The following is a 15,390-nucleotide window of genomic DNA, read 5'->3' on the forward strand; positions in this document are numbered from 1 at the left end:
TGTCAGTTAAACGTATTGTACGAAATAAGAATAAAAACATGACGATAATAGGTTTGGAAGTAGAAAAAGACCGATTTAATGTCACGCGTTTGGATCTTCTGAGCGTGCTGATGAATTGTTTCGAGTGTTTGTGAATGACAACACGTGAACATCATCGACTTAATGCTGAACTCTGTTCAACCTTTTTCAACTAAAAAAAAGAATTTCCCCAAAATAACGAAGAAATGTATGATGTAAACAAAACGGGCGTCTTTTGTAATTCGGGCGTCTTATCGTCGGGTGCGTTTAAGTCAAGGTCGGAGCAAGATGGCGACGGTTCTTCTTCTAAGGAAAGTTCATCAAATGTTAACAAAGCGAACAATGCGGTCGCCAATCTACGGTGACCGGGAGGGGACATGCGAGTTTCACTTAGCTTTGTCGTGGCCACGAAATATTCACACGTGGGAACGTGATAATATGATGAGGCCACGAAATCAGCTTGTTGAGGTAAGGACATCCTTATGTTGGGGCCACGACTTAATATTGAACGTTGATCAACAGAGAATCAACATGGATCAGCACTTTAGATTTTTTAAGGCAACGCAACATCGAGGAGGAAAACATAGCCCAAATCGAACAAGACAAGGTGATGGGACATTTATTTGCTTAAAAATATGTAAGAGGCCAGTTTTTAAATGTGTTTATGTGTGTCACATCGTGTTCACACCACATGTACGCCACGCGATGCTTTTCAAATATAGAATTCAGCTTGTGCTGTATTGCTGCTTCAGCTAGTGTGGACAAAGTCTTTAAATAACATGGAAAAATAACTAGTGTGTTGAGACGTTGGGCATTTAAGGAAATTCGTTCGCACTTTATGGAGCCCGTAAACAAGATCATGCAAAATTCGAACCAGCCACCTTCGTTCAAATTACCCTAAAATTGTGTTGAACAAGCATATTACGTTCATATGCAATGAAACCATGCATTAGACAGAACTGGTATTTTTAAATGAGTCGGAGGACAATAAGTGTTTGATCCCAAATTTCCATAACATTCCGCGCTTTATTTTTATGCCGTTATGCCACATCGTGGCGGAAAAGGTTGAAGCTGGTAGAACATGAAGCAATAAAGGATTATATTGCCAGCTCTCCTCATATTTATAAACATTTTTTGGGCTGAATTGACTCATTGATTTCAATTGACTTCATTAAGTTTGTCAAATGGATACACACAAGGTATTTTTGATTGTCTTCTTTCTCGGGGACGCACATTCTCTTTCTACTGGATATTGGCGTCCTCGTTTTGTCCGTAACATTTACATTAAGGAATTTAGCAAACGCTTTCATTACAAAGTGACTTACAAAATCAAGGAAACAATGAGGCTATAAATCTTAAGGAGTCCACTATAATACAAGAACTGCTATCACAACCATTACAAGTGTTTGGCAGTAGCCTATCTGCACGCAAAAAAATGCCTCATCATTTGAATGTTATTCAATTATTTGGCAAATTTCCACATAAAATGGTTGCATTGATATTTTTTATAATTATGTTTGTTGGATGAAATCAAACTTTTATGTTGAAACTATCACAATCACTTTGAACCAATATGATTAAGTCAAACTTGGCTATATACGGCCTAATGTAATTTCTATTCAAATCAAACGTTTATACTTTATATTAAACCAATGTGTTTTCAGTCAAACATAATACACTGAACATAATACACTCACCTAAACTATGTTTTCATACTGATTTAATCTTGAACAATATTCTTGAATAAAAAATTCTTTACGTAAAAACTTTTTTTCCGAAATATGCGCTTTTTGTTTTAGACTTTATGCATGCTCAATTAGGATTCAATAAATTGGTAATGAAAACAGGAGTCAAGAGTACTTTCTTTCAAATTTTCGAGAAGTAAAAAATTATTTATTGTATTTAATTTAGCAATGTAATTGTATTTTCCATCTTTAATGCATACGGAACACCTATACTTAAACTGAGATGAGAGAATGGCGTCGCCTAGCTGCCTCAAAATGCATCTTAGAAGTTGAAAATTACTTTGATACAAAAATAAACACAAAAATACAAACCGTTTTAATAAACGTAAACGCTTAGGAACCTCTAAGACAAAAGGCTAGGATTTGCAGCCAGCATGATGACTGGTTTTACTTGACAAAGCACGTGAATTTAAATGAAAATGTTTAAATCCATTCAGAGTTCCATCTGTTGCTTTTAAATGTTCAATAAATACAGTTGTGTTCAAAATTATTCAACCCCCAATGCTGTAAATGGTTATAGGGAATTTAGTGTACATTTGTAATTGTATTCAGAATGAAATCCTACAAGGACTTCTTAAAGAACCATATGCAACTAAAATGACATCAATTAGTTTTGTAATACAGTAGTAAATGTTTCTTTTGTGAATTCTTCATTGACATAATTATTCAACCCCTTAAAGACTACCACTCTGAAGAACAGAGGTTCAATGAAGTGTTTTCAATCAGGTATTGAAAACACCTGTGGATATCAGGGAGCAGCAATAAAGCCTAATAAGCACCAAGCTTTAAAATGACTGTGATACTCAGCTCCTTCTAGACATTTACTGGTGTGGTTACAAACATGGTGAGGTCAAGAGAATGGTCCAGGAAGACAAGAGAACAGGTGATTACTCTTCACAGGAAGAGCAATGGCTATAAGAAGATTGCAAAGATGTTTAACATACCAAGAGACACCATAGGAAGCATCATTCGCAAATTCAAGGCAAAGGGCACTGTTGAAACGCTACCTGGTCATGGCAGAAAGAAGATGCTGACTTCGACTGCTGTGCACTACCTGAAGCGTAGAGTGGAGAAAAGTCCCTGTGTGACTGCTGAGGAACTGAGAAAAGATTTGTCAGATGTGGGAACTGAAGTTTCTGCTCAGACAATACGGCGCACCCTGCGTAATGAAGGCCTCCATGCCAGAACTCCCAGGCGAACCCCCTTGCTGTCCCCAAAGAATAAGAAGAGTCGACTGCAGTATGCCAAAAGTCATGTGGGCAAACCACAGAAGTTTTGGGATAGTGTTCTGTGGACTGATGAAACAAAATTAGAACTGTTTGGTCCCATGGATCAACACTTTGTTTGGAGGAGGAAGAACAAGGCCTATGAAGAAAAGAACACCTTGCCTACTGTGAAGCATGGCGGGGGGTCAATCATGCTTTGGGGCTGTTTTGCTTCTGCAGGTACTGGGAAGCTTCAGCGTGTGCAAGGTACCATGAATTCTCTTCAGTACCAGGAGATATTGGATGACAATGTGATGCAGTCCGTCACAAACCTGAGGCTTGGAAGACGTTGGACCTTTCAACAGCACAATGATCCCAAGCATACCTCCAAGTCCACTAGAGCATGGTTGCAGATTAAAGGCTGGAACATTTTGAAGTGGCCATCGCAGTCACCAGACTTAAATCCGATTGAGAACCTCCGGTGGGACTTAAAGAAAGCAGTTGCAGTGCGCAAGCCTAAGAATGTGACTGAACTGGAGGCTTTTGCCCATGATGAATGGGCGAAGATACCCGTAGATCGCTGCAAGACACTTGTGTCAAGCTATGCTTCACGTTTAAAAGCTGTTATAACTGTAAAAGGATGTTGTACTAAGTACTAAGATTGAATGTGACTTGGGGGTTGAATAAAACTGATAATGATGTGAGCTCAGAAAAAACATTTGTGGTTATTTCATTATAAATGTTATGTTATATTTGTCTGAGCTACACATGCCACTTTGATTTAATTGTAAGCAGGAAGACTGAATGATCATAATCAATGTCAAACCGACCAAAACAATCAATTTCAGTGGGGGTTGAATAATTTTGAACACAACTGTAAGTATTCAGAGTTCAAACGTCTTTTATTTACTTTTTCATTTACATGCTGGCATATGTACATTGTGAAATATTTAAAATATGAAGTGTTTTTTAATCAAAATAATGGAAAATGCTGTGTCAGTAATTGACTGTAAATATGCACAGAATCCAACAACATGTATGGAGATTAGGATTATTTACACAAAGGTAGCCTACATTTTGTGCATTTAAGCTCATACAGCTTCTTTGGCTTTGACACAGAAGTGCTTATGTTAATTACAGTTTGCAGATAGTTAAATTTACATTGTGCTGTAACCACTGATGAAAGTTTAAATCCAGATCTAGATACAGTTTTGTTGAAACAGAATTCATTGTAGACACTGTTGGAAGTCTCGATGCAATAATTGTCCAGTCAGTTTATATTATTCTGTAATCTGGGAACAGATTGCATCCTGAAGTTCTACATATAGCTCAAATGCATCTCGTCTGTCACTGGGGAATCTTAAATTCCGCTCCTCCATGAGAATTGTACATACAGTTGAAAGAAAAAGTATGTGAACCCTTTGGGCTTACTTGGATTTCTTCATAAATTGGTCATAAAATGTGTTCTGATCTTCATCTAAGTCACAACAATAGAGAAACACAGTCTGCTTAAACTAATACCGCACAAACATTATACGTTTTCATGTTTTTATTGAACACAACATGTAAACATTCATAGTGCAGGGTGGAAAAAGTATATGAACCTTTGGGTTTAATAACTGGTTGACCCTCCTTTGGCAGCAATAACCTCAACCAAACGTTTCCTATAGTTGCAGATCAGACCTGCACAACGGTCAGGAGAAATTTTGGACCATTCCTCTTTACAAAAGTGTTTCAGTTCAGCAATATTCTTGGGATGTCTGGTGTGAATCGCTGTCTTGAGGTCATGCCACAGCATCTCAATCGGGTTGAGGTCAGGACTCTGACTGGGCCACTCCAGAAGGAGTATTTTCTTCTGTTGAAGCCATTCTGTTGTTGATTTACTTCTATGCGTTGATTCGTTGTCCTGTTGCAACATCCATCCTCTGTTTAGCTTCAGTTGGCGGACAGATGGTCTTAAGTTTTCCTGCAAAATGTCTTGATAAACTTTGGAATTCATTTTTCCATCGATGACAGTAATCCGTGCAGGGCCTGAGGCAGCAAAGCAGCCCCAAGCCATGATGCCCCCTCCACCATATTTCACAGTTGGGATGAGGTTTTGATGATGGTGTGCTGTGCCTTTTGTTGTCCACACATAGCGTTGTGTGTTCTTTCCAAACAACTCAATTTTGGTTTCATCTGTCCACAGAATGTTTTGCCAGTAGTGCTGTGGAACATCCAGGTGCTCTTATGCAAACTTCAAACGTACTGCAATGTTTTTTTGGACAGCAGTGGCTTCCTCCGTGGTGTCCTCCCATGAAGTCCATTCTTGTTTAATGTTTTCCTTATTGTAGATTTGTCAACAAAAATGTTAGCATGTGCCAGAGATTTCTGTAAGTGTTTAGCTGACACTCCAGGATTCTTCTTCACCTCATTGAGCATTCTGCGCTGTGCTCTTGCAGTCATCTTCACAGGACGACCACGCCTAGGGAGTGTAGCAACAGTGCTGAACTTTCTCCATTTGTAGACAATCTGTCTTACCGTGGACACATGGACATCAAGGCTTTTAGATATACTTTTGTAGCCCTTTCCAGCTTTATGTAAGTCAACAATTCTTGATCGTAGGTCTTCTGAGAGCTCTTTTGTGCGAGGCATGGTTCACATCACACAACGCTTCTTCACAACAGCAAACTCAAAACTTGTGTGTGTTTTTTATTGGACAGGCCAGCTTTAATCAACACATCCAATCTCATCACATTGATTGGACCCCAGGTTGGCTGACTCCTGGCTCCAATTAGCTCTTGGAGAAGTCATTAGCCTAGGGTTTCACATACTTTTTCCACCCTGCACTATGAATGTTTACATGTTGTGTTCAATAAAAACATGAAAACGTATAATGTTTGTGCGGTATTAGTTTAAGCAGACTGTGTTTCTCTATTGTTGTGACTTAGATGAAGATCAGAACACATTTTATGACCAATTTATGAAGAAATCCAAGTAAGCCCAAAGGGTTCACATACTTTTTCTTTCAACTGTATATCAAACCTCATCACAAGGTATTGCTGACTGAAACATGCAAGCCTCTTGCGCGATCTGTAGATGATCACTATCCTGCTGCACAATAAAGTCTTCGTTACCCCATAGTTGAGGTGCCATGAACATGATGTTTGGGATCCCGCAAGGAACATTTCAGTTCGTTGAAGGTCGAATCCGGTGCGCTTTCCAAACAGTCGCGATCTCATCCAATTCCTCCTGCAATTAAAAGTATACAAGATTTAAGCAGGTAAACAAATAGCAGTATTGAAGCATACATACTTTTTGCAAAAATATAAAACATTTATTAAAAAAATGTATACAAAAATATAGGTCTACCTGTCCCAAGACAGACCCTACATATTTTGATCCGAGTTTGTCTATAGCATTTTTTCGAACGGGAAACATGCATCAACGTGTTTACACCGTGCAGCCAAGGCCGGGATCACTGGGAAAAAACACATTTATTTAATATAGCCTATATCATTGCCTGCCGATACACATGCTAATATGTGAATATGGCTTTTGATTGTGACCAGTGGACTGAAAAAATTTATAGATAAGCCTAATCGATAGTCAATTTAATCTTAGATCCTATAGTTTTGACTATTACATTTTTTCGAATCTATGTGGACCCATGTTCACTGCACTGTTCTCTTTTTCCGAAAGAATAAATCAACTAAAAATAGACTTCACAAAATTCTCATGTAGTGTAAAATATCTATATGCCCCGGTTTCACAGTCAAGGCTTATGACTAGTCCCAGACTAAAATTAATTCTGAGCTATCCTAACTGAAAATAACTTGCCCTGATGTATCTTACAATATGTTAGTGCCATTGTCTTGTCACAGGATGCAAATCAGTAATGTTTTTTCTATAATAATGGCATTTTATATATATTTATATTTAGTCATTTGGCAGACGCTTTTATCCAAAGCGACTTACAGTGCACTTATTACAGGGACAATCCCCCTGGAGCAACATGGAGTAAAGTGTCTTGCTCAAGGACACACTGGCGGTGGCTGCTGGGATTGAACCAGCAACCTTTGATTTCCCAGTCAGTGGTTTAACCCACTAGACCACCATCTTCACATCTTATTAAAAGCGACTATAGCCTAAATTATCTAAGGCATAGTCCTGGTTAAGGCTAAGCCTTGTTTATGAAACCAGGCCTACAAGTTTAGGATCACTTGCTGCTTTTTATTCATTATTTGATTCAAATTAAAACATAGACACATTGGTAATAATAAAATACAAAAAAGCAAGTACAATAAACGAATAAAATAGGAATCTTAAATAATAGCATTCAATTACTCAATGCTCTACTAAAAACCAACACTGTAACAAAGTAATTGTAGGCTAAAGTATCACTGCTGAGACTACAAAAGGCAGCGTGAGGTACGGGAAAGGGTCATGATTCTTATAATACATTCATTTTAAATATAGTTATTTATTGTAATTATCTTAAAACAGAGCATCATAAGGGGTGGCAAATGTGGTTCTACAGAAGGTTGACATAATAGCATTTGGCTTACCTGAAAAATGTTTCGAAATCACAGCTGCAACAATGCCTTATTCAGAAAATCTCCAGCAAACAGTCCCTCGTCTTTTAACTCTCCAAAAAACTGTATCCAGTATTCAATTCCTTCTTTGCGCATATGCCCCCACCAACGTTCAATTCTTTGATTTGCTGAACTTACACCGCCGATGCAGGTGCGGGGCTCTGCCCGTTCATCATCATTGTTTCGTCTGAAAAACATCTGGATGTCACGCATGATCATATTCTCTGTTCCTAGGTCACATCTTATAACTCGTGGACATCCCATAAAATTCATTACACTCTCAACGAAATAACCAGCGATGACTTGGGGGTTGCTGTTAGTGTGTGCTGCCTTGAGCCAGATAATTCAACGGGAAAATCCATCTATGCATCTGTTAATGCAGATTCCATATGGTTTAAGTTTATCATATGAATCTACGTGCCAAATATAATTAGGTCCTTGAGAAAAATATCGCAGACGATGAAGTCATACATGGGTTACATTTAAGATGTCGTTCCCTCAAAATGCGAAGTCGTGTCCACGAGAAAGGATTTCGTTCCCTCATTATAGGATCTTGAGGGAACAACTTCACATCGCATGGCCACAACACAAGGATGTCGTTACCTCAACAAGGTGATGTCGTGGCGACAACATAATATCACGTTCCCTCGAGATAATATGTCGTGGTCTCATCATATTATCACGTTCCCACGAGTTAATATCTCGTGGCCACGACAAAGCCAAGTGAAACTCGCATGTCCCCTCCCGGTCATCGTACAAATGCTTTGTGTGAACGGCCTCGCTTCGCGTCCGGACTCGTATACTCCGAGGCGGAGCCAGAGGGGTGTCCTGGGTGTCCTCAAATTTTATTTGGCAGTTTAATGATGATTGACATCTCATTTCATCACTAGAAAATCTTTAGCTCCGCCACTGCGAGTACTGTTAACGTATAGCAGAATTTACAGAAAGTACATACTTCTCGACCGTTTAAACAGTACAATCTGCTTTTTCACGAGTTCGCCTATGCAGATAATAGAGTAGTTTTGAATGTATGCATATTCGGCCTGCTGTCGGGGAGAGGGCTCTGTGCTTGTTTATTCTTCCGAGCCCAGAGCACTCCCCCCTGTCCGGGGTGATGGCTCCGAAGGCTGGTATAGGCTGCTGGTGACCCGGCCTTGCTTGGTATGAAAGCCACTGTTGCAGAGTCTGGAAGAGAATCCAGATGTTACTGAAGCGGGGAATTTTGAGGTTTCTGGAGGAAGGATGCCGGCTGATCAGAGAGATGAATGAAGCATGGGGCCCTTGTGGGGGTGGTCGCTGAGGCGATACCAGCTTCTAGATGAGTTCAGACTGCTGTGGAAGAGTTCAGATGGAGACACGGGCCCTTGTGGGGTGGTCGCTGATGCGATGTCGGCCTCTAAGTGAGAGATGTCTGCTGATGCAGAACAAAGATGGAGGCACGCTCCCTTGTGGGGCTGTCGCTGCTGCTATGCTGGCCTCTGAGTAAATGATGTCTGCTGCTGCAGAATGTAGGTGGAGGCACAGGCCCTTGAGGGGCGGTCTCTGTTGCGATGCTGGCCTCTAAGGGAGTTATGCCTGCTGCTGCAGAACATAGATGGAGGCACGGGCCCTTGTGGGGCGGTCGCTGCTGCCATGCTGGCCTCTAAGGGAGTGATGTCTGCTGCTGCAGAATGTAGGTGGAGGCACAGGCCCTTGAGGGGGGGTCTCTGTTGCGATGCAGGCCTCTAGGGAGTGATGTCTGCTGCTACAGAACATAGATGGAGGCACGGGCCCTTGTGTGGCTGTTGCTGCTGCTATGCTGGCCTCTGAGTAAATGAAGTCTGCTGCTGCATAAAATAGATGGAGGCACGGGCCCTTGTGGGGCGGTCGCTGCTGCCATGCTGGCCTCTAAGTAAATGATGTCTGCTGCTGCAGAATGTAGGTGGAGGCTCGGGCCCTTGAGGGGTGGTCGCTGCTGCGATGCTGGCCTCTAAGGGAGTTATGCCTACTGCTGCAGAACATAGATGGAGGCACGGGCCCTTGTGGGGCGGTCGCTGCTGCCATGCTGGCCTCTTAGGGAGTGATGTCTGCTGCTGCAGAATGTAGGTGGAGGCATAGGCCCTTGAGGGGCGGTCTCTGTTGCGATGCAGTCCTCTAGGGAGTGATGTCTTCTGCTACAGAACATAGATGGAGGCACGGGCCCTTGTGGGGCTGTTGCTGCTGCTATGCTGGCCTCTGAGTAAATGAAGTCTGCTGCTGCATAAAATAGATGGAGGCACGGGCCCTTGTGGGGCGGTCGCTGTTGCCATGCTGGCCTCTAAGGGAGTTATGCCTACTGCTGCAGAACATAGATGGAGGCTCGGGCCCTTGAGGGGCGGTCTCTGTTGCGATGCAGTCCTCTAGGGAGTGATGTCTTCTGCTACAGAACATAGATGGAGGCACGGGCCCTTGTGGGGCTGTTGCTGCTGCTATGCTGGCCTCTGAGTAAATGAAGTCTGCTGCTGCATAAAATAGATGGAGGCACGGGCCCTTGTGGGGCGGTTGCTGCTGCCATGCTGGCCTCTAAGGGAGTGATGTCTGCTGCTGCAGAATGTAGGTGGAGGCACAGGCCCTTGGGGGGTGGTCGCTGCTGCGATGCTGGCCTCTTAGTAAATGATGTCTGCTGCTGCAGAATGTAGGTGGAGGCACAGGCCCTTGAGGGGCAGTCTCTGTTGCAATGCAGCCCTCTAGGGAGTGATGTATGCTGCTACAGAACAAAGATGGAGGCACGGGCCCTTGTGGGGCTGTCGCTGCTGCTATGCTGGCCTCTGAGTAAATGATGTCTGCTGCTGCATAACATAGATGGAGGCACGGGCCCTTGTGGGGCGGTCGCTGCTGCGATCCTGGCCTCTTAGTAAATGATGTCTGCTGCTGCAGAATGTAGGTGGAGGCACGGGCCCTTGAGGGGTGGTCGCTGCTGCGATGCTGGCCTCTAAGGGAGTTATGACTGCTGCTGCAGAACATAGATGGAGACACGGGCCGGTGTGGGGCGGTCGCTGCTGCGATGCTAGGCTCTAAGGGTGGGGATGTCTAATGCTGCAGGACACAGATGGAGGCACGGGCCCTTGTGGGGCTGTCGCTGCTGCTATGCTGGCCTCGGAGTAAATGATGTCTGCTGCTGCATAACATAGATGGAGGCACGGGCCCTTGTGGGGCGGTCGCTGCTGCGATCCTGGCCTCTTAGTAATTGATGTCTGCTGCTGCAGAACATAGATGGAGGCACGGGCCCTTGTGGGGCGGTCGCTGCTGCCATACTGGCCTCTAAGTAAATGATGTCTGCTGCTGCAGAATGTAGGTGGAGGCTCGGGCCCTTGAGGGGTGGTCGCTGCTGCGATACTGGCCTCTAAGGGAGTTATGCCTGCTGCTGCAGAACATAGATGGAGACACGGGCCGGTGTGGGGCGGTCGCTGCTGCGATGCTAGGCTCTAAGGGTGGGGATGTCTAATGCTGCAGGACACAGATGGAGGCACGGGCCCTTGTGGGGCGGTCGCTGCTGCGATGCTGGCCTCTAAGGGAGTGATGTCTGCTGCTGCAGAATGTAGGTGGAGGCATAGGCCCTTGAGGGGTGGTCGCTGCTGGAGTTCTTCCTGAGTTAACGGGATGAGGGTAGGTTGATGCTAGATGATCTGGGAGATTAGGGTCCGATGGGCTTCTTTGATGAGGGAGGTGTCTGACCGGATGTAGCTTTTGAAGGCCTCTGACGTGCAGCGACCAAGAGCTTGGATCTGAGGCTGGGAGAGACCTTTTTGGGCGGCTGTGGTAGCTGCGCCGATGCGAAAGGAATGGCTCGAGAAATGTTCTCCGGGGATGCCGGATTGGCGCAAGACTGTTTTAAGATGATTTTGGAACCAAAAGCGTGAGACTGGACGAACGGAGTCATCTATGAAGAGAGGGTCGGATGGGGATTTTGCATGTGATCTCCATGACAGTGAGAAGGAGGGATGAGCCTGAGGGAGAGACATGAGAGCGGGAATAGCAGCCGCTGGGGCTGTTTGCGGGGCCAGTCTCAAGCTACTGTCGTTGCCTGGGCCAGAGACCGGAGGGAAGGTGGGGAAGTCGTGAGCCTGAGCCTGCGTCGCCAGTGGAGACAGCCTCGCACTGGAGTTCGACGGCGGGGCAGCGGCCCATTGACTTGAAAAGAGATTGGAGGAGGAGATCGGGAGAATGTGTTGGTGAGCTGGGGCCGCTTGCGGAGCCATGCTCCCGCTGCTGGGGCGGCTCGATGTGTAGCGGGCTTGAATGGTGCCTGGGGATGCTGCCTGCTGGAGCTCTGCTGAGCGGGGAAGAGACTGCAGGTGGGCGGATCTGGCATCTGGGGCGCGGCCCAAGCTTGCATAGGGACCGCTACGGCGGTTTTCGGACTGGAGGCCCCTCCTCGTTGGAGCCTGATCCGGCCGTAGATATGGGGAATCGCGGACTTGCCGCGGCCTTCCTGTTGCCCTCGTCGGAGTGACAGTTAACGCAGTCAGAGAATCTGGCTGGAAGGAGGAGTACAAACCGTACAGTTCGGCCTTGTTCATCCGCCGCGAAAAGTGCGCTTGCCGTAGTTAGCGCTTGCCGTAATCCTATAACCGTCCACATCTCGATAGGTGGGACTGAGGGCAGGATGGACGCATGGGAGGAAGCTGGGGATGTCGATACCTGCCTGGAAGGCGGTGGTGACTGTGTGCCATTGCGTCTCGGAGTAGTAGAAGAGGCACGGGAATGACGACCGCTTCTTTGAACAGCTGCGGGTTTATCTGATGTATCACAACGCTGCTGTGCTGGCCGTCGCTTGGGGACGCCAAAGGACCCGGATCGTCGATGGAGTTGTCAATTGGGGTTGTTTTGTTCTCTGACATCGCAATTTGGATATACCAATGCTTGAGACTGAAGAGAGAGTGAAGGTTAGACATCTTGACTATTTATAGTGACTCTCTCTCTCTTTTGAACTGATAGGTCGATTGCTGTGATTGCTGATAGCCGACCAGCCGAGTTTATTATCTGCTCCTGCTCCTCCCAAAGTTAGTTATTAAAACATCATTACTTGTATTAAGTTAGTCATCTCGTTAACTTATATCTGAAAAGTAAGACTGATTAGTGCTAATTATTTGCAAGTCAGTGAGACTAGTTGTTAGACACAGTCTTAATTTAGAAGCTATTTTTATAAAACTGGCCCAAAATAGAATATAAGCACAGAACCAATCGTCTTCTACAGGGGGATAGAAAATGTCTTCAATGGAAGCAGTAGACCACATGCTGTGTTATATTTATAATTGTTTTGCTTGCATAATTGTTAGATGTAGCTATACTTGTTTCCTAATGCAGTTTTTTTTAACCAAATATTGCATTAGCATATGAGCATGAGTCAACTGAAGTTCTGCTTTCATGCCTTGTCATGAATTAGACTAATAAACCAAAATATTTAGCAGAAGTATGTTGTTTTAACCAGGAGAAAAAAGTGCACTACTATTCACTTAAATGTATTTAAAGCGCTTTATTTTCACACAATGATTTTGTAATTATCATACCAAAATTGAGCTTGAAACTGAAACTGAAGATCTATCTGCACGCAACTGTGCTCTCTTGAGACACTAGCCTATTATTTTAATTCTGAGCAAAACCAATATCCATAAATGTAGTCTATGATGACATCAGTCACGATGAGTCTCATGGAGACCTTAGTTTTCTATTTGTGTAAGTCTGGCTGAAGGTTTGTAGAAATTTTTCAGCACATTTGATGGAATGATCAAAGACTTTATTAGAAGAAAAAGAATGAGCCTGTTTGTTTGTTATTTTTCATTTTCTTTTCTGCATCTTGCTCTTCAGTTTTTTATAATATTGTAAAAATGTTTCAATCTGTATGATGTCTTCTCTAACAATCACTTATATTATTCATGTAGCTGTGTTTGTGTGTGCAGACACATACCTTTATTTATTTAATAATTCTCTTTTTTCTATGTGACATCCTGTAACTGAGTGTGTGAATACGTCATCTTTCCTCTTTCCTCTCATTAACACAGACACACGCACACACACACACACACACGCACGCACGCACACACACACACACACACACACACACACAGACAGTGTTGAGCATCAGGAGGATTAACAGGTTTGCTGCGGTGAAATGATTCAGTCCAGTGAGTAGAAACACATTATTTACTAAACTATTGACTGGTGTTATATGTGTCAGGAAAGTAAAGTGAATTATTTTCATTGACAGACAGAACTACAGATCTGTTGTGAGTTTTTATTTTGGTCATTTATTTTTTGATAGTTATTCAGTAATTACAGTTTTTATAGAACTGTAGATATTTTGTGGGGGTTTTTGTGTTTGATGTTTGACTTCCTGAAAGACGCATGTGAGAAATGTAACATGTGTTATTCATGACTGTGGTTCAGTTTATGTCTAAAGCACAATAGCAACAACAGTGCTGAACAATATCAGTTAAAACTGAATAGATAAAAGATCAAACAATAAGACTGAAGAATAATTCATATGAGGAAGAATCTTTGACTCGTTCACTGTAAACCTTTCCTAAGAAATGTGCTTTTAATGACTGGCAGTCAGACACGCTCCTATTTCTCTCCACTCTAGATCTTACTGAGCGATAAGAGTTTCTAATTTAATGACCTGACCCATCTAGCTGGTGTGTGTCAACTCCCATTTCAAACTTAACAACACAAAACAAAGTGTGTGACTCATATGTGTACATGTGCTGTATGCCACACTTTCATTTCACTTTTCTTTACGAGCAGCAGTGCATTAACATGAGTTTTTGTGTAGTGTTAATGTGATGCAGAGGTGTGGGACCTGACCTAGGTGCCTTCAGAGTTTTGTTTCCTAAAAAATAAAAATAAAGATTTGTTGATTTATTGCTCTGGTTGATCGACCAATCAGTGCTCCATTCTGTTTTCAAAATTATTGGTTTAATTATGTCACGTGTTGTGTCAGCATCTATTGCGCCAAGAGTTTCATTTTAATTTCTTTCTTTTATGAAACCTTGCTCCGCATGTGGAATACCCGTTTTATAAGAGCAATAAGCCGTGTGAAGCAGTGGGATACAGTGCATTTTATAAAAGGCTGTTTAATGACTCGTGCCACAATGCCCTTAGCTGTTATAAAATACAGTGTAAGTGTAACACACATCAAAATGCCAAGAGCATCCCATCAAATAATTCCTTCTGTTACTACAGAATAATGCAAAGAAGACAAAGACTGTGTACAAGCTGCACCTCCCTCTCTCAAGCCTCTCTCTCCTCCAGCAGACAATCCACAATGCATCACATTTTAAATTGACATATTTGGAAACTGTAGCTATAAATTATTTGGATTTAGATACTAGATCTTTCTGGCCAGAATAATTGTTTGACATTTCTGTTTCTAGATATTATCAATTTATTAGGGAATGTTTAAACTAAAAACTTTTTGACATTAGTTTACACATTTGGTATCAAACCAATCTAACACAGATGTATGACAACAGACAGTATATATTCTTTTATTATAGAGGTCTATGATTTATTGAATTGATTAAATTCTTAAATATTTTATTTATAATGTTCAATAAAATTATATAATATTGCATCATGAATCAGTGGTTATATCATCACATTACAGGTGGGTCAATGTTAAATGACCTCTAGTTAAACAACAACTAAAGGCACATTCAGATTGCCTGCAATGTTTGGTGAGAATGTTCATTGCCATAACATTCTAGAACAAAAGCAATAGATTCTAATGAAGCCTTTCATATAGAACGCGAATATCAGCGCCAAGAAAATGGGAAGGTTTTTTTCATCTAGTGGGACAAATCTTTCCCTATTCGCAAAGCAAAGAAACAG

General features: G+C 42.7%; 1 protein-coding gene across 3 annotated transcripts in view; it reads left to right on the forward strand.

Annotated features, from left to right (window-relative positions):
• Window positions 1–12,547: 12,547 nt before the first annotated feature.
• Window positions 12,548–15,390, forward strand: part of txk (TXK tyrosine kinase) — a 54,269-nt gene continuing 51,426 nt past the window's right edge. Inside the window, exon 1 of one of the 3 annotated variants that reach the window (XM_056733665.1) lies at window positions 12,548–12,563. Coding sequence is in view for 1 of the 3 variants with exons in the window: in XM_056733661.1 (XP_056589639.1) it covers window positions 13,673–13,685 (13 nt within the window). In the remaining 2 variants the exon portion in view is untranslated. Of the gene's footprint in view, window positions 12,564–13,462; window positions 13,686–15,390 lie in introns of those variants that run through there. The other 2 variants (XM_056733661.1, XM_056733662.1) reach the window with 2 other exon arrangements.

This window comes from Triplophysa dalaica, chromosome 20, assembly GCF_015846415.1.
Source record: "Triplophysa dalaica isolate WHDGS20190420 chromosome 20, ASM1584641v1, whole genome shotgun sequence".
Lineage (NCBI taxonomy): Eukaryota > Metazoa > Chordata > Actinopteri > Cypriniformes > Nemacheilidae > Triplophysa > Triplophysa dalaica.